Below are 27,023 nucleotides of genomic sequence, written 5' to 3'. Positions count from 1 at the left end.
TGAGGCATAAGCCCCTTTTCGACTAGAGGAACTATCTCCCAGACCTTTCAACTTTAACTTTCCTTTATTGTTCCCGAGGGGAAATTTCTTTTGGGAACTGTGTGCATTTTGACCGCAGGAACCAGGGTCTAGGGTGGGTGGCAGTAGCTCAGTCTGTAGGGACCTGGGTTGGGAATCGGAGGGTCACCAGTTCAAGTCCCAGCACGGACCGAGTCCAGAAAGTGGTCTGTTAGCTGGAGAGGTGCCAGTCCACTTCCTGAACACTGCCAAGGTGCCCTTGAGCAAGGCACAACTTTGTGTAGCATGTTAGCTAGACAGAGTGTAAAAACTGAAATTTCCCCTTGCGGGATCAATAAAGTATTAATTATTATTAAATTTAATTCTAAAGGTAAAAGATCTAAAAAAGACCCTGCTATGGAGGTAGTACTTTCAAAAGGTCCAGGGACTTCAGAGGCCAGGGCATGCAGCCCCTACAGTGCTGAATGTCTCTGATTGGTCAGGCATAGCAGAGTTTTACATCACCCATTGTGTTTAAAAGAGTGCAGCTGGAAGCCCACGCCACACTGGTTTCCTCCCACCTTTATTTATAATCAAAGTCTGGTACAATTATAAAAAGGTACATACAAAACACACTTTTTCAGACCAAGCATGACTTCATGAACAAATCTTAACTAAAAATACAAATAAATAGAAAAGCAAAGAACAGAAGAAGAGTCAGAAATCTAATCTGGACTCAAAACCTGTATATTGTTTTATTCATCTAAGTTTTAATATAAGTGATTTTTTTTTTTTTTTTAGTGAATAAACTTATTCGGCAGTCTGTAGGGACCTGGGTTGGGAACCGGAGGGTCACCGGTGCGGACCAAATCTGGAAGTTGGTCTGTTAGCTGGAGAGGTGCCAGATCACTTCCTGAGCACTGCTGAGGTGCCCTTGAGCAAGGCACCAAAACCCCTCCCCACCTCCAGCTCAGGAGCGCCCGCTGTGGGCCGCTCCGTCACTCTGTCATCTCTCCATTAGTGCATGTCCATAGGATCCTGTTTGTGCGTGTGTGTATATTTCAGCCTGTGTGTGTTGCATGACAGAGTGTAAAAACATCAGTAAAGTAAATTTTAATCTTATTCATGAATATTTGAAAAACTTTGGTTTGACTTCTACAGAAAGAATCTATCTGTTTGTGTGGTTTAGCAAAAGTATTTTCGGGAATTGTGTTTTTCTTTCCCATTAAAAACATCTTTCATTATGTTACATTATATTTTTCAGAAATTCAATTTTAAAATGATTTTTTTTTTTTATATATATTTTATTCATTTTTTAAACATAAGCACAGAACAAGACAGCACAGATGTAACCAAATTACTGAATAATATATATATATTTTTTTTAATATATATATATATTTAAAAAAAAAATAAAATAAATAATAATAACATACATGGGTTGTAATAACATATATCATATCAGATACAATCTTATCTACCTAAATTACATGTCAAAGGGAAAAAACATGACTATGATGTATTTTTGAAGATAAAGTGTGGGCACCCTTTCTGCAATAAGCCAACCATATCAGTGGGAAGATAATCTATGAAGGGTTGCCAAATATTATAAAATAAGTTGTTATTGCCCTTTAATTTAGCACTGAGGTGTTCCATAGGAAGAACCTTAAATGTTTCTCTGTACCACTGCGTAACTGATGGAGGCTTCTCCTGAATCCACTGAAACAGAATACATCTCCTCGCTAGGAGCAGAAGTTTACCCATTAGAACGAGCTGTCCTGTTGATAGAGAGAACTGTTGCGTAGGTAAGTTCAGGAGAAACAATGCTGGCTCTAGTTTTATTGTTCTGTGAAAAATTAAGCCAAGCTCCTGGGCAACATTTTTCCAATACCTGGATATTAAGGGACATTGCCATACACAGTGATAATAAGTTCCTACTTCTTTTTTACACTTCACACAGAGGGCGGAGATCTGAGGACTCATTTTGTTTAAAAATTGTGGTGTTCGCTGAAGTCTATGTAATATTCTGTATTGGCTCTCTTTGAGTCGATTACATGTAAAGATTTTCCTAGCTGAAACAAAGGTACCTGACCACGCCTCTGCACTAAGTTCAACCTCCAAGTCCCTTTCCCATAATTCCCTAGTTCTCTCAACCCTATCACAATTAATAGGATGTAATTTGTCATAAAAAAGGGAAATTATTTTTCTGTCGTTGAGCGCATTTAAACTAAAATTGAGAAGAAAACTTTCAATTGAGCTCAACAATGATTGATCAGTGGGGAAAATCAGATCTGATTTGACAAAGTGTCTAACTTGGAGAAAACCAAAGAAGTGACTATTTGGTATTCTGTATTTGGTCTTGAGTTGATTGAATGACATAAAATCACCATTTTGAAATAAATCAGCCACAAATCTTAGACCCTTTGAATACCAGTCATTGAAAATACTTTTCCCTATACCTGGAGAGAAGGCTTTATTTTGAGTCAGAGGTTGTAATGCTGATGAAAAACCTCTCCGGCCAATGTGTTTAGTAATATCTCTCCAGATTCTAAGTGTGCTAAACATGACAGCGTTGTTTTTAACATCTGCTGGCAGTTCGCCAGCATCAGTTGAGAGGAGACTGAAAGGAGAGAGAGGGGAACAGCACCATGAATCTGTTAGAGGCTCCCCTTGATGTATAAAATGGTTTAGCCAGCGTGATATTATCCTGCCGTGGCAGGCCCAATTGTAATACAGAAAGTTAGGAAGTGCTTGACCCCCCCTGTCTATTGGCAACTGTAAGGTCTTCATCTTTAGCCTAGATTTCTTGCCATGCCATATAAATTTTGAAAGAGATCTTTCGATATCCAAAATAACTCTTCTATTGATCTTAAGTGGCAGCATTTGCATTGGGTACAACATCCTGGGAAGTACATTCATCTTAACCAAGCTTATTCTACCCATCCATGACAGAGGAAGATCAAACCATCTGCTGATGTCATTTTTAACTGCTTTCAAAGTTGGAATAAAATTGAGTTTATACAATTCTTTTATGTCTGCTGATACTCTAATCCCCAGATAGGTAAAGCCTGAAATTGACCACCTGAACGGAAAATTAACAAGGGTATCCGGGACACCAAAGTCTCCGAGAGGCAAGGCCTCTGATTTGTCATAATTAATTTTGTAACCTGAAATTTGGCCAAATTCACTTATAATCGATTCCAATACCGGCATGGAGCTCTCTGGATTAGTAATAAACAACAATATATCATCAGCATAAAGCGAGATCCTGTATTCTGTGTCTCCCAATGTGACACCAGAAAAAAAACGGTGGGTTCTAATGGCCTCTGCGAGAGGCTCAAGCGCAAGTGCGAATAAAAGCGGCGAAAGGGGACAGCCCTGGCGTGTGCCTCTATTCAGAGGGAACATCTCAGACACTGAACCATTTACCAGAACTCTTGCAGACGGAGATCTATATAGGAGCTTAATCCATGTAGTAAAACCAGAACCTAAACCAAACCTGTTAAGAACATCAAATAGATACTCCCACTCCACCCGATCAAAAGCTTTTTCTGCATCCAATGAAACAGCAAGAATCCTTTTTTTTGTATTTTGTGAAAATTGTATAACATTCAGTAGCCGACGGACATTGGAGTGGGAGTACCTACCTTTTATAAACCCTGTCTGGTCCGACCCAACCAAGATGGGCAAGGCCTCCTCCAGTCTTTGAGCCAGAAGCTTGGATAATATTTTGCTATCAACTCCGAGTAAACTTATTGGTCTGTAAGAAGCACAGCTATCTGAGGGTTTATCTTTTTTTAAAATCAAGGAGATGTGGGCAAGATTTAGAGTTGGTGGAAGTGTTCCCCTTTCAAAAGATTCTATAAACATTTTAGTTAAAGGTCCAACCACCAACCTGGACATTTTTTTATAAAATTCAGGGCCGAACCCGTCAGGACCATCACACCAAATAAAACACAACTACAAATCAGAAAACACAACGACAAATAGGCAAACACACATGAAATTTAAGTACAGTAGAGACTAAGTCTGAATCACCAGTTGCGCTCATGTTTTGAAATCAACACGCAAAAGCAGCATATCCTTCCAGTTAAAAAAAGAAAGACAATGGGTTCGTCGAATCAGTGACGATCCTTGTAGACCGCTGGTACCTACCTTTTCCGCTAGAATTTAATTCTAATTTTTTGTTTGTCTGTCTATTTGTCGTTGTGTTTTCTTATTTCTTGTGTGTTTTGTGATTTCTTGTTGTGTTTTCTTATTTCTGTGTTTGTCTATTTGTCGTTGTTTTCTTATTTCTTGTGTGTTTGCCTATTAGTCGGTGTGCTTTGCACTTCAGGGCCACCGTAGTAGTATCCAGTTCTTATTCTTCTAACATTTCCCTTATATGCTTTCCTTTTTAATGACACACTAAACACAGCACTCGTCTCCTTTCCATTGTCAATCAATTTGAAATGTAATACAGCCTGATTTGCATAATCTTCCCAGGACTTCAGGCAGTGGTGGAAATGGGCCACAGGAACCATTTAGTTCCTTGAAGAGAAGTCCCTGTAACTTGTAGCTCTTTCGAACTTTGGTGGAAATAAAACTGCATGTGTAGGTGTGGTAGAAATCTTTTGATTGGCATGGAAACCACAAAAAACATCCAAAAAACCTCAATATCAATATTTTGCTCTTTAGTTATAAGTGATGACCTTTACTTTCTTTCTTTATCTTGTTTCAGAAATATAGTCATATGCTTGCAGAATTAAAACATAGTTTAGACAACTTTATCCATATAGAACGTGATCACAGTTACCTGCAATATTTTATCTTATTGATTTTAAAGCCCTCAAACTCCTGATGTGTTCCAGCTGTTTATCAGCTAACAGCCTTTTTAAGCAGAAAGTATTTCAGCCTTTAGAGTTGCCTTTAACCTGACTTCTATTTATTGAATCATGCAACTCCTTGAGGTCCCTCATTATTGCCCCTCATATTCTTATTAAGTGTTTTACACAGTGATGCAATAACCACAGACAAACAGTCCAATAATGAATAACAGCCTTACAATAGTTTTCAGTACTGTGCCAAGGATATATCAGTCCTGGTTACAGTCTTAAAAGTTATACAAAGGAATAGGTTTATGTGTACTTGCCTTGATCCTTGTAATGAGCTCCATTTGTTGAGGTTTGTGTTCAAACATGAAATTCAATTACCTATGATCCTGAATTTAAGCGGTTTGAAATTGTATGATGCAAGTTTAAATGTACCTGAACATGTCTGCAGGACATTTATCAAAACAAATAGTTTATGTAAAGCTGCCTTGACACGTACTGGTGAGTAACAAAGTGACATCAGGGGAGGAGTAACTTGAGCTCAGCAGGGCGTGTTTGAGTTGCTCTCTGCCTGGAGCGAAATCTTGACTGCGCTCGCGCTTGTCTCAGGTGTCGTCTCAAGATATGGACACAGATCAGTGAGACTGAGGAGCTTTAGAGACATGCAAAAATGTGATCCCCGCTGGGACGGACAGCAACCGCTGCCGCTACGCAGATGACAGACGTCATGACGGTGCCCCCGGTGATACTCGTCCAGACCACATGCCATAGAGGCCAGCGCGCGGTAAGACCGACTTACGTGTGTTTGCGAAGGTGTGATCCACCTCTAGCCTACCTGCGCCTCAGGTATATCTACTTGTATCAATGATTAAAAGAACGCGTTTTCATTTACAGAAACAGATAAGTAAAACAGATCTGGATATAATAGTGCGTAATGATCTGAGGTGTGTCAACCAGGTGATCCACGTGAGTCAGACGGGGTTATCTCAACTGCTGTCGGAGAACTCCGTACCATTATGGTTATTTGGTTAAAGCCAAATACAACTGCATGCAACAGCTATAATGTTGCTGATTTAGTTTCACTTTCGGTTTGATGTAGAAGACGGGATCAAGTTTCCACAGGCCCCTCTTCCTATTTTAGGCCATAGGTCCTGTTCAGATTTTACAAACATGCCCACAAACACCTGTACAGCTGTTCTCATCTGGAGGTAAAGCACACCATAGGTAGTTGATTATTGGATTAATCAGTAGCCAATTATAGGCAACTTGCTGGTTAATAATACAGCCTTACATTAGAGCAAAGAGACTTCTTATTACTACTTATTTTGAAAAATAACCAAAGCGTCAGTTACAGGAAAAGCAAAAAAGTAGCAAAAATACTAAAGCATGCTCAAAGTACCCTAAAGTACAGTTTAGTTGTTTGTGTAGCTTCAATGATGAAATGGATAATGGATGAATGTTACATATGTGAAATAACTTATTTTTACTGGCTGTGACAAGCAGGTCATTATCAGTACTCAGTCTTTGTTAAAAATGTGATATCCGTACTGCATCCTTACTAAGCACACGTAAAAGTACTTATTGTTATGTTTATGTTTATGTTTCTTGTAAATAAAAAAGGCAAACAATAAAAATGTAGAAGTATTCATCAAGCAGAAGGGGGCAATGTTGAGTTACTTTCAATTATATTAAGCACTAATAGTTTTTACATGACAGATCAAGTTTCAGGGGCTTATATTGATAAACATCATCAATATATTATAAAAAAATATTCATTAGTGTATATTAAAATAAAATGAAGTTAAAGTCCGCCCTCCCTCCTCAAAGATTGTCTTGAGTTTGCTGCACTGTATCGGAGTGGTCACACTGGTCAAACGAACTGGACTTTAGCGTTGAAGCGTGCTTGGGCACGGTACGGATGGCCAGTGTAAGGGCGCAGTCACACTGTTGTAAGTGTGTAAGTCACCCATTGTAACCAGGTGTTACCTGTTGGGAAGTCCATCTCTTCTTCAAAAAGGTTCTCTAGTGTTTGTACTTGTACGACATTCACACTGGGGGACCTAGCGGTGGGTAAGGCTATGTTTATTGAGGAGGTATCAGAAATGTTTTAAGCCAGCTGAGGCTTTATTACTTTTTTTTTTTTTAAATTAAAAAATTTTATTAGTTGATGCGGAACAATACAAGACAAGTGAGGGACATGACAAGAGCAAAAGTATGTAGGAGACAGGGGAGACACGGCGATACAATGCACAGCATAGACAAAGACAAGACAAAACAGACAAGCAGGGAGTAATAATAACGTTTTGCAATTTTGTATGTTGAGGGTGTTGAAGGGCCCTGCTTGTGTATGTGTGTGTGTGTGTGTGTGTGTGTGTGTGTGTGTGTGTAATTCGAGTGTATGCTTGTATTTATTTATTTATTTTTTCCCTTTCCTTTTTCCCTTCCTCTATACCCCTATTCCTATTTTTGTACTTCTTTTTTCCTTCATTCCATTTTTCTTTTCTCTTTTTTTTCTTTTTTTCTTTTTTTATTCCCATTCATTTTCTTTTTTCTTTTCCTTCTCCTCCTTTCTCTTATTTCCCCTTTCCTCACCCTCTTTCTTTCTATATTATCATTTTTTTTTTTTTTTTACTTCAGTCATTGTGTGGTGCAGGGGTGCCCCTGTCTCAGCTGCCCCCAGAGGGGACCAGCTGATAGGGTTGCCTACTGCTACCCTCCTGCCAAGCTTGAACAAGGATGGGCTAGAAAGCATATTCAAAACAAAGGGAAAGAAGAAAACTAGAATAACTGAGGAATGATAAAATAAAAAAGAACAAAAAAAAAAAAAAAAGTGGCTAATGGACCATTGGGGGGGGGGCAATAATATGGATTTAGTGCCGACGAGAAGGATCTCGGTTTTATCACTGTTTAATTTAAGGAAGTTTGAGGAGAACCAGGATTTTATTTCAGATAAACAAGAAGTGAGGGAGGAGGGTGGAAGTGTGGAGTTTGGTTTACTGGAGAGGTAGAGCTGGATGTCATCCGCAAAGCAGTGAAAAAGTATATTGAATTTACGGAAAATATTGCCAAGGGGGAGAAGGTAGGTGATGAAGAGAAGGGGCCCCAGGACAGAGCCCTGGGGCACACCTGTAGTGACTGGGGAAGGCACGGATTTGAAGGATTTGAGCTGCATGTGAAGTGTGTTGTTGGGTTATGTACTGATGACAGTAGTATAAATAGTGCAGATCATGTTGTCGTAATAATAATGTAATTTGTCCAGATTGTTTGACTATGATTTTCTAGTGTATCATTTTAATTCTCATTATCTTGCTTCCTTCATCCCCCTCAACATACCACTAATACCAGAAAAAGAGAAAAATTATAATTATAATAATGATAGTACTAAATAAATAAATGATAATAAAAAAGAGCAAGGCAACCAAAGAAAAACAGACAATCATCTGGATTGGAGAAACAGAAAATAAATAAATAAATAAAAAGAAATGCATGAAAAATGAGAGTGGCTGTGATGACAATTTTTGATGATGAATATAAGGGGGGAGAGGAAATAAATCAACAAATAGGTCATAATAAAATGGTGGCTAAAGACAATAATAATAATAATAGTAATAAGAAAAAATTAAATTTGATGGTAAGAGGAAAATAAATTCATAAATAAATTGTGATAGTTATACAGAAAGGAAACAAACAAAAAATTTTTTGTGTGTCTTTGTGTATGTGTCTTTATGTGTGTGTGTATGTGTGTGTGTGTGTATTTGTATGAGTCTATATTTGTGGTAATGAATATCAGGGGTTTGGACTATGTTGTTCGGGAAGTAGTGAGGTGAGGATTGGCTCCCAAGTTGTCAGAAATTGGTGTGTTTTATTGTGGATGGATGCTGTAAGTTTTTCCATGGTGATATGTTCAACAAAGAGGTCTATCCATACTGAGGTGTTTAGTTTTTTTCTGCTTTTCCAGTTGAGGAGGATTGCTTTCTTGGCGACAGTGAGCCCAATGAGTATTGTGTTTTTTTGGTTGTTGGGAAGTGTGATTGAAAGAGTGTTTCCTAGGATGCATAGTGAAGGGGAGAGTGGAACCCGGCAGTTCAGTATTGAAGAGAGTTTAATTGTGATTTGTTTCCAGAATTGCTGCCAGATTGCATGCATGTAGTCATCCAGGGTGTTAGGGGGGCATACTGAGCAGTTATGAATTAGTTGGAGGTTAGGTTTATTTGTCATTGAGAAGGTATTATTGCAGATTATATTCCAGGTGTCATGGTCTATTGTTGTTGATAGATCTTTTTCCCATTTTGTTGTGGGGAGAGATATTGTATGGTCAATGTTTATGAGTTTGTGTAGTTTAGATAGAGTTTTAGTGGGTGTTGAGAGTTTTAGTATTGTGTTTGCTAGTGTTCAATTTTCGATGTAGTCTTGTTTGAGGTTGAATTTATGTGTTATGATAGATTGGATTTGGAGATATTGGAAGTGAGATTTATTGTTTATATTGTACTTTTGAGTTATTTAATTGAAGGGGATGAAGGTTTTGTTTTGAATTATGTGTTGAAGCTGGGTGATGCCTTTGTCCTTCCAGGTGGTGAGATTCAGTGGTGTTTTGTTTTGAAGAAAGTCTGGGTTATTCCATATTGGTGTGTTCTTACAGGGTGTGGGTGTTGTGTTCATTATTTTGTGGGCTTTCCACCATGCTGTTAGGGCTGTAGCAATGAGAGGATTTTTGAAGGAGTTATGACGTTTAATTGAAGTGCTGATAAATGGTATGGTTGATATGGGTATGTTTTTGCATTGTTCCTGTTCTATGTCTAGCCATGGGTAGGATTGTTCGGTGGGGTGTATCCATTTTGTTATGATTTGTAACTGGTTTGCCAGGAAGTAGTTATAAAAGTTTGGTGCATCTAGTCCTCCGGTATTTTTGGGTGTTTGAAGTGTGGTTAATTTTATTCTAGGTTTTTTGTTTTTCCAGTAAAATTTGGTTATTGTTGAGTTTAAGGAACTGAACAATGTGGGGGGTGGACATGCTGGGATCATAGAGAAAAGGTAATTTATTTTGGGAAGTATGGTCATTTTTGTGATTGCTATTCTTCCTATGAGTGATACCGGTAGATTCATCCATCTGGTCGTGTCATCTTCTATATTTCTGATAAGTGGGTTGAAATTCAATGGTATAAGTTCTGACAATTTGGGGGAGATATTGATGCCTAGGTATCTTATAGTTTCAGTGGTGGAGGGAATTGGTAGTGGTAGGGCTGCCGGGTTCCACCTCTTTACAGAGATTGGAAGCAGTGTCGATTTGGTCCAGTTTATTGAGTAATTAGAGATTTTGGAGTATTTTTTAAAAAAGATTCATTGTTTCTTGTAGTGAGATTTGTGGATTTTGTAGGTAGAGTATGACGTCGTCAGCATATAAACTTATCTTGTGGGTTACGTTGGGTGATTGTATACCTTTAATGAGATTATTCTGGCGGACTGCTGCAGCAAGTGGTTCGATGTATATTGCAAATATAGAGGGAGAGAGTGGGCATCCTTGTCTTGTTCCTCTGTGCAGTGTGAAGCTTGATGACGTTAGACCGTTGACTGTGACTGTTGCTCTTGGTGAGTTGTATAGTGTTTTGACCCAGGTGATAAATGACTTTCCCAATCCAAATTTATGAAGTGTGGCAAGTAAAAATGTCCAGTTTACGTGATCAAATGCTTTTTCGGCATCTAAAGAAGCTATTATTGTTTCTTCTGTGGTCTGTGTTGCTTGGTGAATTATGTTGAATAGTCTGCGTGTGTTATTGTTTGCGTGTCTACCTTTAATAAAACCTGTTTGATCAATGTGGATTATGGGTGGAGTGACCATTTCGACTCTTGTGGATAGTGCTTTGCTAATTATTTTTATGTCTGTGTTGATGAGGGATATTGGGCGGTGACTGGAGGTGAGGGTAGGATCTTTATCTGGTTTCAATATTACTGAGATGTTGGCGGTGTTCATATGTGAAGGGATTTTTCCGGAATTTATTAGATCTTCGGTAATTCTGATGAATAGTGGTAAAATGGTTGACCAGAAATGTCTATAAAACTCAGCGGGGAAGCCATCAGGTCCTGGTGCTTTGTTAGGGGGAATTAACTTTAGTGCTGAATAGAATTCTTCTTTTTTGAGTGGTTTATCTAATGTTTCTGCTTGAGTTTTTGTTAAAGTTGGTATGTCTAGTTTATCAAGGAATTCATATATGTCTTTTGAATTGGGTTCTGTGTCTGATGTATACAGCTGTTGGCAGAAGTTTTTAAAGGTGTTTGTAATTTCATCAGGTGATATGAGAAGCTTTCCCGCTGGGTTTTGTATAGCTGGGATGGTATTTTTCCTTTTTTTTCTGTAGCTGATTTGCAAGATATTTTCCTGATTTGTTGCTATATTCATAGTGCTTGTGTTTTGGTTAGGGTTTTTGTAAGATGAGTATGAAATGATTTTGCCTCGAATAACTGTTTTTGCGGTTTCCCAGATAAGTGATGGTGAGTTATTTTGAGTGTCGTTAATGTCCATGAAGGATGCCCACTCTTCCTTTATAGCTGTGTCAAAGTTTGGATCTTTTAGTAGTGAGAGATTGAATTGCCATCTGGTTGGTTGTTTATGGAGTTGCTTGCTGTTTAGATGTAAGGAGATTGGAGCGTGGTCACTTATTATAATCGGATGGATTGAGGTATCTGTTATGTCCTGTATGACTGATTTACTTCCGAGAAAAAAATCTATACGGGAGAAAGAGTGATGGAGTGGTGAGAAATATATGAATTCTTTTGCTGTTGGTTGTTAGGTCGCCAACTGTCGCCAAGTCCAAGCTCCTTCATGTATTGTATTATTGTTTCTGTGGATTTCCATTTTCTGCTTCCAGTTCCTGAGCGGTCTATTGTGGGGTTGAGGACTGTATTAAAGTCGCCTCCGATTACTATTTTTGAGTTTGTGAAGTTATGTAATGATGTAAAGAATCTGTGAAAGAAAGAGGGTTCATCTGTGTTGGGTCCATAAATATTTGCAATAGTAAAACTAGTATTGTTAATGGACGTGTTTAAGATGATGTATCTTCCTTCTGGGTCAATGATGGTGGAGGAATTCGTTAGTGATATCTTCTTGTGGATCAGTATGGATACACGTCTTTGTCTTGAATTATAAGAAGCAGAAAATCTCTGACAGAATTCAGTTGAATTTAAGCAAAGGTTGTTAGATTTTGTCAGGTGAGTTTCTTGTAGAAGGCATATATCTGGTTTTAATTTATTTAGATGATTGAATACTTTAATCCTTTTAGTTTGGGAGCCAATCCCACGGATGTTCCAGCTTAGGAATTTAAGTGGAGCCATGATTTAGATTTATGGTAAGAATGTTGAGGGTTTCTTGATGTGTGTGTGTGTGTGTGTGTGTGTGTGTGTGTGTGTGTGTGTGTGTGTGTGTGTGTGTGTGTGTGTGTGTGTGTGTGTGAAATTGAAACAAAAATTCAAAAGGTATGTATATCAAAGTCTGTCATTTCAAGTAAGGACACCAAAACATTAAATATGTCATTTTTATCTACTTTAGACTGATATCTCAACATAAAAGCAAGTAATGTGACATTTCACTTGACCCTATGCTGTCACCAGCCCCTAACAGGAAACTAGTGCAGCCAGGATTTCAGGGCAACCTGGTACAATGCGGTGTATGGATGTGTATATGGGAGGAGGTGGCCACAAACAATAAATTAAGACTTAACAACAAGACACAATAGAATTGTATTCTGTAATATTTATATAATTAAACATTTTATAGTTATTCCTAATACATTTTGTCTCATATTTTCTATCTTACATATGATTTATATGATGACACTTGGAGTCAACCCTCTGCTTTCAACAATATTGTCACCTATGACATTGTTTCTATTTCATTGTAAAAAATTAAAGCATTGTCTTGCCATCAGTTTTGAAATATTAATGAACTAAAAACAGTATTGATATATATAACCTTGAGTTCTTAGAATTTGAATATACTTCATATAGTCTATTTGTATATCATCCATACAGCCTGTTGTAGTTTTTTAAAGCAATTCAGTCATATAAAGATGGCGTGTAGTCACCATATCTCCTGCTTTTAAGAAGAACCCTAGTTACTTCAGAGGATACACTGGATGAAGGGATAGTTTTTATAATACCCTATTATTTTTTTTATAATAAAGTATGATAAACTGTTTAAAAAAAGCTACAATAGCTATTTTTGTTGAATGATTTATCAGGCAACCTATGGAGCCGGGATACAAAATAATTCTTATGATGGCGTAAATCTGTGTGAGGTGAAATAAGATAATAATCATGCAGACATTTTTACAAGAAACTTCTTTATACACTTATTTTACCTAATTATATATAATGACATTTGATTTTAAATGCTAATTACACAGGATGATTTCCACTTAAGACAAAATGACTGTGAACCTGAGAGCTTAACACTGTGCAACTAAAAACCTCTGTGTCACACTAAGCATCCCCTGGGGACAAAGTTTTACCTCTAAGTTGTGTTTACTCATGAAAAATCTCCTTCTGCCAAGTTTGTCAAAATGTCAATTGTCAAATATATCCCTAACTCTGAATCTTGGCTGTAGAAAATGACACCAACCCACTGAAAGCAGTAACTTATAACTTGGAACTTCACAGAAAAAAATCTATCTTCTATCTTAAGGTCTTGTTTGCTTTTGTAAACCGTTCAAATATATCAGTCTAACTTTGAGTGAGCTTCATAACCAACTAAAACAATCCTCCCAGGAGCTTTAAGAAAACAATTGCTGCAGAAAATAACCATCAACAAAGTCAACCAACCAAACAAAGATAACATAACCAAATCAAGACACCACAACCAATATGTCGATAGGGATGCCACGGGCGTCTCTGCTCCATGGTGACTGTTGTCGTCTCCTGTGTTGCTTGTTCTTCTGTTATGGTCTATCTGGGGTGGAGAGGTTACTAGCACGTCACCCTGTTTTTTCTTATCTAACAGTGTGTGTGTGTGCGCAAATGTAATGTTGCAATGTTATTTCTAAGCTGTGGAGGGGTCTTTTAGGCGCTCATCAGGGGGCCTTTTCTACTTTTTGATTTGCCTACTGTTTGGGCCATGTGAGTCCTGTGTCCTCACAACATTTGACTAGTTTGTTCTTTAGAACCCCATTATGGCTTTCAATGGCAACCCCTGACTGTGGATGGTATGCACAGTGATACTTAACATCAAACCCTAGCTAGGTTGACACTTGTTGGATTGCTTTGTTTATGAAGTGGGAGCCATTGTCTGATGAAATTTTCTCTGGGATGCCCCATCTTGGTATGAATTCTGAAACAAGAGCCTTAGCAACAACAGATGCAGTTTGAAGCTTTGCTGGAAACACTTCAACCCACTTTGAGAAGATGTCAACCATTGTTAGAGAGTATTTCTTTCCCTCACTAGGGTTTAGTTCAATGAAATCCATCATGATGTGTTGAAAAGGCTTTGTTGTAGGTGGGTGAGCTGCCTGCTTGGTCAATGGTTTCGCTCTACCCACGTTCTTTTGTGCGCAGATTAGACACTTACTGCAATAGTCTGCTGCAAAGGTGGAAGATTCTTTTGTGAACCAATGTGCTTGTATAGCCGTATACATCCCTCCTTTTGACACATGGTACAAGCTAGTGGTGGGCGATATAACGATCTTAGATCGTGAAGGATTTCAACTTGCTGACGATCTGCCAAAGCAGGGAGATCGTAGAACCGGGCTAATGTGTTTCTTTTATCATGCTGCAGTTTATGCTCTTACACAGACACGTCTCCCCCCCTCCTTTTTTGCTCCGCAGCGGTGAAAACGAAAACGAAACTTAAAAGTAAAGTCCGCAAAAACAACTCCATCTCGATTATATGCAACTGTTCCGATATTTTTCCAAACCAGCTGTAGGAATTCTACAGGGTTAAAATAGAACAAAAACACAAGAACTCTAGGTCTACATGTTTTTAAATGAATGCATCACTGCGTGAAAATGTTCCTGATGAACATAAAAAAAGGACACATAACTAAATCATCATTTCAAAGTGGTGAGGAAAACCTTCAAATTGTGCATGATTATTGATCAAATCGAGGGAAAGACATTTCTGTTGCTAAAGATGTTCTGGGTGAGAGACTTCAAGACCTCCTACCAAGATGTTTTTCAATCAAATCATGTTTTTCAAATCAAAGTGAGGTCGTGAGTGTGTGGTAGGCGACTAGAAGCAGCCTTGGGATCCGCCCTTGCATTGCCAATTGAAACAGGGTCAGAAGAAGTGTGAGCTGCACATTTGCAAACTGCAATTTGTTTAGGAAGCAAAGTAGCTTCCAAAAGAGAGCAGATATATGTAGAATAGGTTTGCCTTCAGATTTGAGAAATTTCCTGTGCACCAAAATCATGAACTACCCCAAAAGCATACCTGCTGTCTGTGTAGATTGTGATAGATTTGTGTGCAGCCAATTTGTAGGCTTCTTTTAACGCCACCAGCTCTGCTGCCTGCGCTGAGTAATGAGACGGCAGAGGAGAAGACAAAACAGTGTTAAAATCATTTACAACAGCAAAATCAGCTTTACAGTGGCATGTGTCAGGGTCACGTGAGGCTGAACCATCAACATGGAAAACCAGATCAGGATTGGTTAAAGGAACATCAGAGAGATCAGGACGAGGTGTGCAGATAAGTTGCATCTCTGCATCACAGAGTGGCTCACCATCAGTGGGCAAAGGAAGCAAGGTGGCTGGGTTGAGAGTGTTGCATCTTTTGACAGTGACATTGGGAAGATCAAGAAGTGTGGTGTGATATCGCAACCACCGTGCAGCAGAAAGGTGTGAATTTTTCTGTTCTGCCAGTATCACTGATACTGCGTGAGGAACAAGGAGGGTTAGGTCTGAATAACAGCAGCGGCCACAGCACGCAGGCAGAGAGGAAGAGCTCTAGCCACTGGGTCAAGGGTGCAAGAAAAGTAAGCCACAGGTTTAAGGTGAGTGCCATGTTTCTGTAGCAAGACCAACGTCATACAACCTTCTCGCTCGTCCACACATTGAACAAAAGGTTTAGCAGGGTAAGGAACACCCAGTGTGGGAGTGGACTGTAGGACTTTTTTCAATGTATCAAGGGATGTTACTGCGCTATCAGTCCATTGAAGGGTACCTGAAGCAGTCAAACCTTTAGCATGCGTGATGTCGCGTAACGGACGTTCAAGAACTGAGAAGTTTGGAATGAACTGTCAACACATTCCAAGGAAAGACATTGCTTGTTTCTTAGTGATAGGTTTCGGTGTGTTAATGATGGCAGCAATTCTACTTGGAGACAGAGACTTCCTTTGTGGGGTTAAGATATGTCCAAAGAAAGTGACCTCTTGCTTGACAAACTGTAGTTTGGAAAGGGATGCTTTATGCCCTTCTGTTTCTAGATGTTTTAGCAAGGCAAGGGCATCAACTTCACACTGCTCTTTAGAGGAGGAGGCGATCAACAAATCGTCTACGTACTGTAAAAGGGGTAAAGTGAGAGCGGACAAACTGCGTGTCAATGCAGTGTTGTATGGCAAAGGTGAGCTTGTGAAATCTTGACATAGTCGAGTAAAAGTGTATCTTTTCCCGTTGAAAAGAAATTCGAACCAGAACTGAGAGTCTGGATAAACTGGAACAGAGAAAAAGGCATGAGAAAGATTGACCACAGAGAAAAACTTAGATCCTTCTGGGACCTGAGAAATGATTGTATCATGATCAAGTCAAGGACGAAGTGCCATTCATCCGGTTGGCCTGCAGGTGTGATCTTGTTAACTGGAAAAATAGGGGTCCGGACAGGCAAACCTCACAGGGGATAAAGAACTCCTGCTTTTAGAAGGGAGACTTGTGTAATGCCATCTATAGCTTCCTTCTTCAGTGGGTACTGTCTAACAATCGGTCTGTAATCCGATTTAGATTGTATTTGGACAGGTTCACAATTTTTTATCAGCCCTACCTCATGCTTATTGGCGGCCCACTCGGGTGGTACTTCACTGAGTAGAGGAGAAATGTCAGTGGCGCTGCAAGAGTTGAGGGAGTGAGATTGTGAGTCGCGCTCCTCGATCAGACAAATTGAGCGGAGACAATGTATTTTGGTTTGCAGCGGTTTCCGGTATGCCTGCTGAGAAGGAGAGAAGCAGACATTTGTGTCAGTGAGTGGAACCCAATCTCTAGCTGACATGCATCTCCAGATTAAAGGCCCTAAATCTCGACACTGTTTATCTTTGCCGTTGGCTATGGAGATATGAGGAAGGGAGTTGCATTTTGAATAGTTCAGATTTTCCTTTGGTAAAACAAACAGTTGCAGCACAGTCAGTGTCCGTCCAGAAAAGACGTGAGGTTGTCAAGCTGTCATTTACATCTCTAAAAAACTTTTTTTCATAGTCATCGTCAGGTCCTGAGTGAATGTGTGCAGTGCAGTGCATGTGTTCCCTTTGCATATGGTCAGAAAATGGGTTGACAACGTCAGATGCAGTTTGAAGAATATCTTTAGCCATGGTAAAATTTATCCACCACTGATAAATATACGAAGGAATGGTGGGGCTGAATTTTACAAAGCTGTTAGCATCATATGAACTGTCTCTGGAAATCCTCAATCCATCGGGTGTTGAGGTGAGAGCAATGTTAAATGCATACATCAAATCTCTACCGAGCAAATTAATTGGGCAGAGTTCAGAAACCAGAAAGGAATGTTTATTAGAAATAGAACCTTCCTCTGCAACCCAGAGGAAGACATTTTCAGGAGCCGAAAATGTGTCTTTCACTGTCTGTCCCGTAGCACTGGTAGAATAGGTGAATCGACCGCTTAATTTAAGATGCATTTCTTGTTTTCCTAATTACGGAATGTGTACCAGGAAGATCATTGAAACACCATTAACTGTGCAGACAATAGTGGGCATTTGTTTGTAAGAATCAGAAAAATACATATTATATGTAGGTTTTATTTTGTCTTCTTTTTCTAACTTGGCAATCGTCCCTAACAGCAGTGTATCAGTGCAAAGCTCATCTTCATTGCTATTAGCAAGTGAGTGAGTGCGTTACCTCCCTCGTCTGATTCAGATCTTAGGCGATCAGGAAAAAACTGCTGATTCTCTGCAGGCTCTGGATGCATTTGCTTCTTTTTGGGGCAGTCTCGTGCCCAATGTCAAAATTCTCCCACCAATGTCCTTTTTACTGCAGTGGATAGATTTTGTGCCATTCCTTTAATGAAATACCCCTTCAAGTGGCTTTCGAAGGTGGTTTTGGCTCCTGTATCCAGACTGGCAGGGTTTTCAAGGCCGCTGTATTTCCTGCACAGTCCTATCAGTCTGTGAAAGTAAACTGAAACAGACTCATCGGGTTCTTGTTTACAGGACTGTATGATGGACATACTGACCTTCACGGGGAATTTCTCTTCAATAGCTCTTGAACCCTTGTGTCATCCCATCTGAGTTTCATCGGCTTCAGGACACTGGTGAGCTCAGAATAAGGACTTTTTTTTAGAAGAAGGGGAGGGTTTGGGCAATTGTGTGTGTGTGAGCATGCATTCTGTCCCTAAACTGTCTTTTCTTCACATTTAGGCAACAACTTTGCTTTCTTTTTTCTTTCTCTACGTTCAGCTTCATTCATCCACAGTTGAAAACTTGCTTTATGTTTTTCAATAACTTCCAAATCTTTCACCTAAATTTTCTTTTTCTTCCTTAATTCACCCTCTTTCACATTTAACCTGTCTCCCAGACATGTTAATTGTGAAACACTAAAACTTCCACCCTCAGGAAATCCCAACTCTTTTACCCATGCTTCATAACATGGCACCCATTTATCACCATGTTTTTCCCACATTGATTCTCTTGTTTGAGCTTCTTTGTTTGATCAGCCTTGAATGAGAGGACATCCTCGGAACTTATAAAGCGTTTTTGTAACATATTTATACAAAATAGAAGAAAATATATTAGATTCATCATGAAGGAAACAATAGTGACAACCTAATTCATTTGCTGTTGCAAATTGAAATCAGTTTGAGTCACTTATTCTCAAAACAAGCCTTTTTTAAAATTGTGTTTAAAAACTGTGACAAATGCTCACATCCTCAACAAAATATTAACCTGACTCATTGCTTTATCACCCCTCATGATGCACTGATCGTAACTCGTAAGACACCGACTTACTATTTCTTGTTTTGTTCACACAGCACTCTTTACTTTTCACACTCACTGCCGTCAATTGTTTTGTTCTTCCACTTTTGAACGTGACAGTTGGGTCATAGAGGCAGACTGAACACCACAGCAATGCCACTGTCCCAGTTTTACCACTTTGTGTCAAACAGGGTGGATCTCTTCATGTTAGAGTTGACATACAGTAACTGATGTGTCTGTTTTCTGCTTGAATGACTGCTTTGTTAACGAACAGAAACTTTGATTTGATATTTCAATTGAATTATCTGCATTTTTGACCAAGAAGCCTTTTGAAGGTATTAGCTGGGGCAGAATCATTTACAAAACTAACAATTCATTGATGAAGGAAAAACAATAACCAGCATAAAGATCAATAGTGGATTTAACCTTTTGTTCAATTCAATTCAATTCAATTCAATTTATTTTTGTATAGCGTCAACTCATAACAAGTGTTATCTCAAGACACACAAAAAGCAGGTAAAATACCTTACTCTTTGTCTGTTACAAAAAGCAGGTAAAAGACCTTACTTATTGCTATGTTGCAGCTTTTCATCCCATAGCATGCTTTCTGTGAAATATTTGTCATGCTTCCTCAAACTTAGCACATCATCATGCACATTTTATTGTGCACAGGTTAATTAAAGCTAATTAAACAGAAGGGATACATCTTGTTCTTTTTACGGCACACCTGGCCTTTGGGTCAAATGAGACAAAGGAAGAAATTAATTTACATATTTTCTGAAGTGAGTCACTCTTGTCACATTCATTGGCTTAAAGGCAGGGTTGGTCATTTTCAAAAAAACATGATCAATGATGAGCATGATTTTGAAAGTAGCATTCCCTCAGTGCTGCGTCTGCACCCACCCCCTCCCCTCTGTGCTCCCTCAAAAGCCACACCCCTTACTTACATGCACAAGTGCCATTGGTCCACAAGCTGACCTCGGCTCATGCTTTGAGTGTGGGCTTGTGCATGCATGGGGTAGAGAAGGAGCAGGGAGACAGGGAGGCATGATTGGTTCATCAGATTGGTACCTCGTGGCAGACATTGATCAAAGTTTTTACATGCTTACAGCTGCTACAGATGACTGATTTTCTTTGATCCTTTTCAGAGCACATGAATTATTAATGTCTGTCAGGACCTAAAGACAATTTCAACAACAATCTTAAAAAGTGTGGAGAAAATTACCAACCCTGCCTTTAATGGAAGAAAATATAAGTGCAATGCTTCCAGTAGTATATGAGCTCTACTCAATAAACTACTATAAATAAAAACAAACAAAACAAACCAGGGCTTCAACTGTGACTTACTGTTATTCATTCAAATCAACCAAAGCTAATGTCGCTGATATTCCTCTCAGTATACCTCTATCTTATACATTGTTGTTGTCGTTGTTGATGCTGCTCTGTTTGTCTCTATCCTTCCCTTTCTTTCTGAATCTCCCTGCTTTTCCTGCATTTATACCACTTTCCAAGCTCAACACAGTGTCAGCAGATGGCTGGTTCTGCTCTGGTTCTGCTCAAGGTTTCTGCCTCTGTAAAGGATGTCTTTTCTTGCCACTGTAACTTTGCTAAATGTTGCTTAGTACTGTGCTCATGAAGGATTACTGTTGGTTCTTTGTAAATAATAATATGACAATGAGTTTTTGCACAGTATCTCGAGATAAAAAAAAATTGTGAATTGGCGCTATACAAATAAAGATTGATTGATAATGTATAACACTGAAGATAAAAGGTGTAATGGTTGGGATGCCAAAGCATAAGGAGAAACGTAATTTTCAACTGTGCTTTGAACTGATTATTAGTTTTAGTATCAAGCAACGTCATAGGTTCAAGGGTTATAAGACGTTTAAGCATCTTTTTCCTGTGATTCAGGAGAAAAGGAACACAATGAGAAAATGTCAAGGCTCTTCTGAACCCCAGTCATACTGGTAGTCTATGAAGGGATCCATACTCCTTTTTAGAGACTGCTGTGAAAATCAAATCAGACTTGTTATTGCAGATCAACCTGTGAAGCTTCTAAAACACAAAAACAAATGCTCCTCCACTGAATGTGAAACAGGGTTGAGGCGGAGGACTTGTCACACTAAAAAGCCGTTGCCCTAGGTTTTTATTTAATTTGATCAGAAGCTGTTTTGCAGTGGAGCAGTGATGGGGTTTGGGTGCGTTCAGACAATTAGCTATTAATCCCTCTATATTGGTATTTCACCTCCATGTATAGATGACAGCACGGAGTACCACCCCATGTTTTTAACTAACAGCAGCATGTGGTGTCAGAGCACTACATAACCATTCATAATGTTCAACAGTGTAGAGCATATTGACTCAACAATTTCCCCCTAGAGAGAGAGAGAGAGAGAGAGAGAGAGAGAGAGAGACAGAGAGAGAGAGAGAAAGAGAGAGAGAGAGAGAGAGAGAGAGAGAGAGAGAGAGAGAGAGAGAGAGAGAGACAGAGAGAGACAGAGAGAGAGAGAGAGAGAGAGAAAGAGAGAGAGAGAGAGAGAGAACAATGCTGTTAAATAACCTCAGCCAGAGAATGTTAATGAAGAAGGCTCAGTTGTAAACAAAACCCAGAATAAAGTAAGATGAAGTTCAGATTGAAAATGTATTAAGCCTTACCATCACACAGCAAGTAGCAGCAAGAGCAGAGTTTTGTCTTTGGACTTGGCAAAGGATGAAAGGGTTTGATGGAGAGAAAAGTCTTGCAGCCTGACTCAGAGCTAATATTCAATTTTATGATTACAGAAAAACATTGTGCAGTGTGTGATTTATTTATTGTTTTAACATGAAGAATTAAGAAATTCTCAATTTACATAGACCAAAATACCTCCGAAAGAAAGCGGATAGCCTACACAATTGTAAAAGTGCATCCCTCTATTGTATACCCACTGTATTAGCTTATAAATGTTTGACCTTAAAACCAGATTCTGTTTTCACTTTAGGTCCTAGTGTTATGCTTCTAAACAAAGAGAAATAGATGTAAAAGACATCCTGCTAACTAGAACTTTTTGTCTTACCACTCTCTTTCATGCTTGACACAATGAAGGATGACATACTGAAGTTTTCTTATCTTATTTTCCAGAGAGGCGACCTGTTCCTGTTGACTTGTAACCTGTGCCAAGAGGGCCACAAAACTCAGGTCTGGCTTTGTTTCTTAATTCTGAGGTAGGCATAAAATGTGTGTCTTGTTTTTCTGAAAGTGAAATATAGGTTTGTATATTCTTGAAAATAACAAAGGAAATGTTTATACAGACAGTAATCAAGCTGACAAACCCATGAACCAGCTATGAAGAGTGATCCCGATTGTTTAGTGTTCAAAGTTCATCAGTAGAATTGAGTCATGAAGTAAACTTGTATAAACTCTTGTGTAACTTGGTTTAAATCATAAATACCAGTTTGAACTTGAAAAGAGGGAAAAAAAATTTGTGTTTACATTCTTTGAAGGATTCATTCATCATTTGTCTGCAAGATACAGCAAGTCAGCACCCTAAAGTAATGTTCAGTTCAATACACCCTGTTAACACCTGTCTACATTCAAATGTTAATTTGACTTAAAGGAAGAATGTGCAACATTTTACACATGAATACAGCAGAAATCAAGTAATCTGTAAATGTCTCTCTGAATCATGATTGTCTACAATGAGTGAGAAGCGCGAGTCCCACTGGCTGTGTTGTTGACTGAGCTGTGTTAAATTAGGTAAACATAGTCGACGTCTCTCCTGTCGTATAAAAGCTGTTTAAGTCAAGAACTGGAGAAAAAAATTATAACGAAGCCTACTCACTGCTAATTATGATGTCCTGTAAGCGTTTTTAGATCATGGTCATTCTGTGTCAATTTACATGCAATGTGAAGCTACAAGCTAACTAAAGTTTGCTAACATTAGCCTGCTAACACAACAATGCAGGGCACAGACAATTGCCGCTCAACCAAAGGACATTTTGTTTGCCGCTTGCGCTATACGACTACGTGCGAACAAGAGGGATTGGAGGTGTGTTGCTGGAGGAGAGCGGAGGATTTAGTATGGCGGAGGAGCAGCCAAACAGCAGTTTTTGATTCATTCTGGTGCTTAAAGCTGTCATCTACAGGATCAAAAAGTCGTACAGTCTTCCTTTAAATACAAAATTATACATTTTCCTCGAGGGGATCTAAAATCTGTACAGAATCATTGACTCTGATCTTTGACCTTCAATTTGCTACTGCACCTTTTATACATTTTGTGTTATATTTTTATACTCTATTACATATATAAGAAATTGCTTCTTATATTTATTTTATTTTATTTAAGTTCTTGCTATTTTTGACTTATTTACTGGCAATAAAAAACTATTCTGATCCTGATAGAGATCAGTCCCCCCCCCCCCTTAAAAAAAAACCAACAAACAAAAAAACATTAACAGGAAAAAATGAAGACATGTTCACATTTTTAAGTTGTCATTTCAAGAAATCAATACAAAATGTCTTTATTATATGTAATGGCTGTCTCCTAACTCTCTTACAGCTTCTTGGGTATGTCTACCTGTGCTGTTTCTGAAAGAGATATGGCTAATTTAAAGGAATGCCTGAAGTGGATAAAACCCTCCATTGAGGTGAGAGAAGGTACCAATAAACTATATTTTGATTATGTACTTTATGTATGAAATGGCATCCTGTTGACTACTTTCTGTAGTGTTCAGAAGCCTTGAAAGGCAAGGGGAAAAATCTGTTCTGGAGATCCGGTCTGATCTTAAACGTTTTCTCTCCTGTATGACTTCAGAAAAGACACAGATTTTGCTTACATAATCTCAAGTCAATTTTTTCATCCGTAAAACTGGAAGGAAGACCCATTTGGCAAATGGAATTAAAAAAAAAAAAAAAAAAATCATTTACAGCATTATTTTCTTTTTTCTCAGAAAACAGGTGGAAAAATAAAAATAATTTTGGCAGGTTCACTAATTAGTGCACAGAATCATTTACATAAAATTTAGACAATGGTTTACTTTGTTTTTTTTTTATCTCACTTGTGTATCAGGGCTTATGAAGTATATCACTTTCATACATTTAGTGGATAGCTTATGTTTTAATAAACAGTTAAAAAAAGTTTAATTCATCTGCATTACTTTTCAGAAATCTGATGCTCTGCTGTACGCTCCGTCAGCCAATGAGGTTGAAGTAAGTTGATAAAATATATGATAGAAGTTTGTCTTTTGTTATGTATTAGGATGATTTTTTTAAAAGGTCTTTTTTCAGGCTTTTTATGTCTTTATTTTAGAGGCAGGACAGTGGATAGAGTCAGAAATGGGGAGAGAGAAAGTTGGGAATAACATGGGGGAAAGGAGCCACAGGTTGGATTCGAACCTGGGCTGCCCGCTTGCAGCACTTATCTATACATGAGGCGTATGCAATGAACGCTAGGCTACTGGTGCCCCCAGGAATATTTTTTTTTATGCCAGAGATCATATTCGCATGCTTGAGTCCCAAGTCAGAGCCTGAGGGCTCAGTTGTTCTATAAAACTGTAAAAGACATCAATGAGTCCAACTTTTCGACTGGTTCATTATAATGAACATGGGCGTTATACAGTAGTTTATTCAGTCAGCGGAGAATATTCCCCCAAACAATGCACCATTTTTTCCTGGTTACCAACACTTGAAATCACTATGTATTTCAACACTTAGATTTTTCTGCTATTGTTTGAACAGGAGATATTTGCCTTGAAACATTTACACGGATTCACAGAGGATTAATCCCCTTGCTCTAGTGCCAGCAAAAGTGGTTCTGATTAATTTGTACTAACTTTCAAATGTTAGCAAGCTAGCATTCCAAGCTTAGATGGCTATCATGTTTAACATCATAGCGGCTAAGAAACGGTTTTAATTCTTAGCATGTTAGCAAGCTAATGTTAGCTTGTTGTAGCTCAAATTACAAGTGTTCCTAAATTTGCTACAGCCTTAAAGTTCAGCCAGCATGGCTTAGATTAGTTTTAAAATTTAAACTTGACATTTGTCACACTTTTTCAGGATCTACAATTAGGAATAAATGGGCTAAAAAGTGGGTCCAAAGGTGAGCTGCTCTTCAGGGGTGACGATGGCATAGCGGTTAGGTTGCGCCCTGTGTAAGGAGGCTATCATTCTTTAAGTGGGCGGTCCGGGTTCGAATCGGACCTGCTATTCCTACCTGCATTTCAATCCCTACTCTATCCACAGTCCTATTAAATAAAACCCCAAAATATATCTTTTCCACATAAGGTTAAATATACTTTTTTAACTTAACAATAAATATCTTGCTAGATGAGCACACCTGCTACTTTGAAAAAAGAATAAACTGAAAGTAGAGTTTGAGTACATCATGATTTGTCAACACAATCTGTAATCTGTGACTGAAGCATTTCTTTCTCCTCTAGGAAAAGTGTAAAAATATGTCGCTGAAATGTTACATGTTGGAGTTGAAAATGGTCATCGAAGAGGAAGACATTCGCCATAAAAAAGCAGATTGCATCTTTGATTTTAGTGACACACTTCCATCTGATGCTAATTATGTAAGTCCTTTTTACAAAATCTTCTTCCAATTGCCTGAACTTTCAGGAAAAAAAGCTTACTTTGTTAACTACACAGCATTCTTGCATAACAACTCATGGATCCGGTGTTACAAAATCTCAATTGAAAACGGTTTCCAACAAAATTTTCATAGCTATTCACATTTTGTCATGGTTGACTTCCTCAGAATTCAAAGCAGAAACATTTTTTCTTGTATCAACAGAGACAAACTTACTCTATGGCGCATCATGCAGTTGATCAATGTTTAATTTGTCTCTTTTGAATTTCAGGCTGGCTGTCCACCATGTGAAGCTTACTCACTTAGAAATATTACAATATTCCTCAACAGACTTGGTTATCTATTGGAAGACTTGACTGAATTGGAGAATAAAAAGAAGACGTGAAATTATGTGAAAACTATAAGCTATATGTGTGACTATGTATATTTGTAAAGAATTGTGCCGTTGTTGTTTTTTTGTAAATATCACATTTTAAGAATGTCAAGCTGTGACAAATAAAGACATCCTGCATTGCATAATAGATAAATGACTATGTTGAATGTGTAACAGCCTACTGTAGTTTGAATGTATAGGATGACTTTTTTCTGATTAACCACATGTATAAAGTCACTGTGTGTCACTATCCATCTTGTAGTTGTTCATTTATAAAAGATGCATCATGGAGAAGCATACACTAGCAGCATGTACTGTAATAATAATTATACTGTTTTTATTAAGCTAACTGCTAAACACTATTGAATGTAATACGTATAATGATGTATCTAGTAACATCCTCAGAATATTATGTCACTCCAGTGAATTATGTCAAAACTGTAGAGTTTCATTGTATTTATTTAATCTGAAAAGTTATCTCAGTGAGGATAATAGCCTATTCACCATATCTGTAAACTCAACTCTACCTTTCACATGGCATCTTTAAATGATTTATCATCATTATTATGTCAATTAAAATGTTGTGCCAAGTTCAACTTTTGTCTGCCCCACCACCTCAGGCACCTTGTGCAAACAATAGGAGGGCTTTCCCATGTGGGAGTAAGTTGGTCTGAACTCAAATACAGACAGCGCAAAACCTTCCTCAAGACACTTTATGAGAACATTACGAGGACTACATTCAATTAATGTAAATGTTCCGTACTGCCTTTGTTTGAACGCTGTTGTTTTTTTTGTTCTATCCACTGTCCTATCTCTACATTAAAGGCGCAAAAAGCCCAAAAATAAATCTTTTAAAGAAGATCTGTGCTTCAAAATGTGACAATTGCCAGTGATGAGGGTTTCCTGTGTGAGTGTGTTTCAACACAATAGCCATTGCCCAGTATTAAAAGGGGAAGTAGGGAAAGATTATGGTACATGCATTGTGTAAGCCTTGTAAGATAATGGCCAGTAAAGACGAAATTACAGAAGCAAGAGTGCACGTGTTAAAAATGCTGAAATAGGGTTTCTGGTTTGGGCGAGATGGAGTAGACAGGGGTTGAGGCTCTCTCCTGCAACTGTTCACATTTCTACCTCTTAATATCCCATAAGTTATACCACTGAA

The 27,023-nt window shown here is 38.4% G+C and overlaps 1 protein-coding gene across 1 annotated transcript; it reads left to right on the top strand.

Moving 5' to 3' along the window:
• Positions 1-5,355: 5,355 nt before the first annotated feature.
• il15 (interleukin 15) lies at positions 5,356-26,113 on the top strand. Its single transcript, XM_020628659.3, has 6 exons — positions 5,356-5,592; positions 22,041-22,123; positions 23,458-23,545; positions 24,063-24,107; positions 25,337-25,471; positions 25,760-26,113. The coding sequence occupies exons 1-6, from the start codon at positions 5,524-5,526 to the stop codon at positions 25,871-25,873; spliced, it is 534 nt and encodes a 177-aa protein (XP_020484315.1). The 5' UTR covers positions 5,356-5,523; the 3' UTR covers positions 25,874-26,113.
• Positions 26,114-27,023: the final 910 nt, after the last annotated feature.

This window comes from Labrus bergylta, chromosome 1 (assembly GCF_963930695.1).
Source record: "Labrus bergylta chromosome 1, fLabBer1.1, whole genome shotgun sequence".
Lineage (NCBI taxonomy): Eukaryota > Metazoa > Chordata > Actinopteri > Labriformes > Labridae > Labrus > Labrus bergylta.
This window is presented reverse-complemented; position numbering and strand designations above follow the sequence as displayed.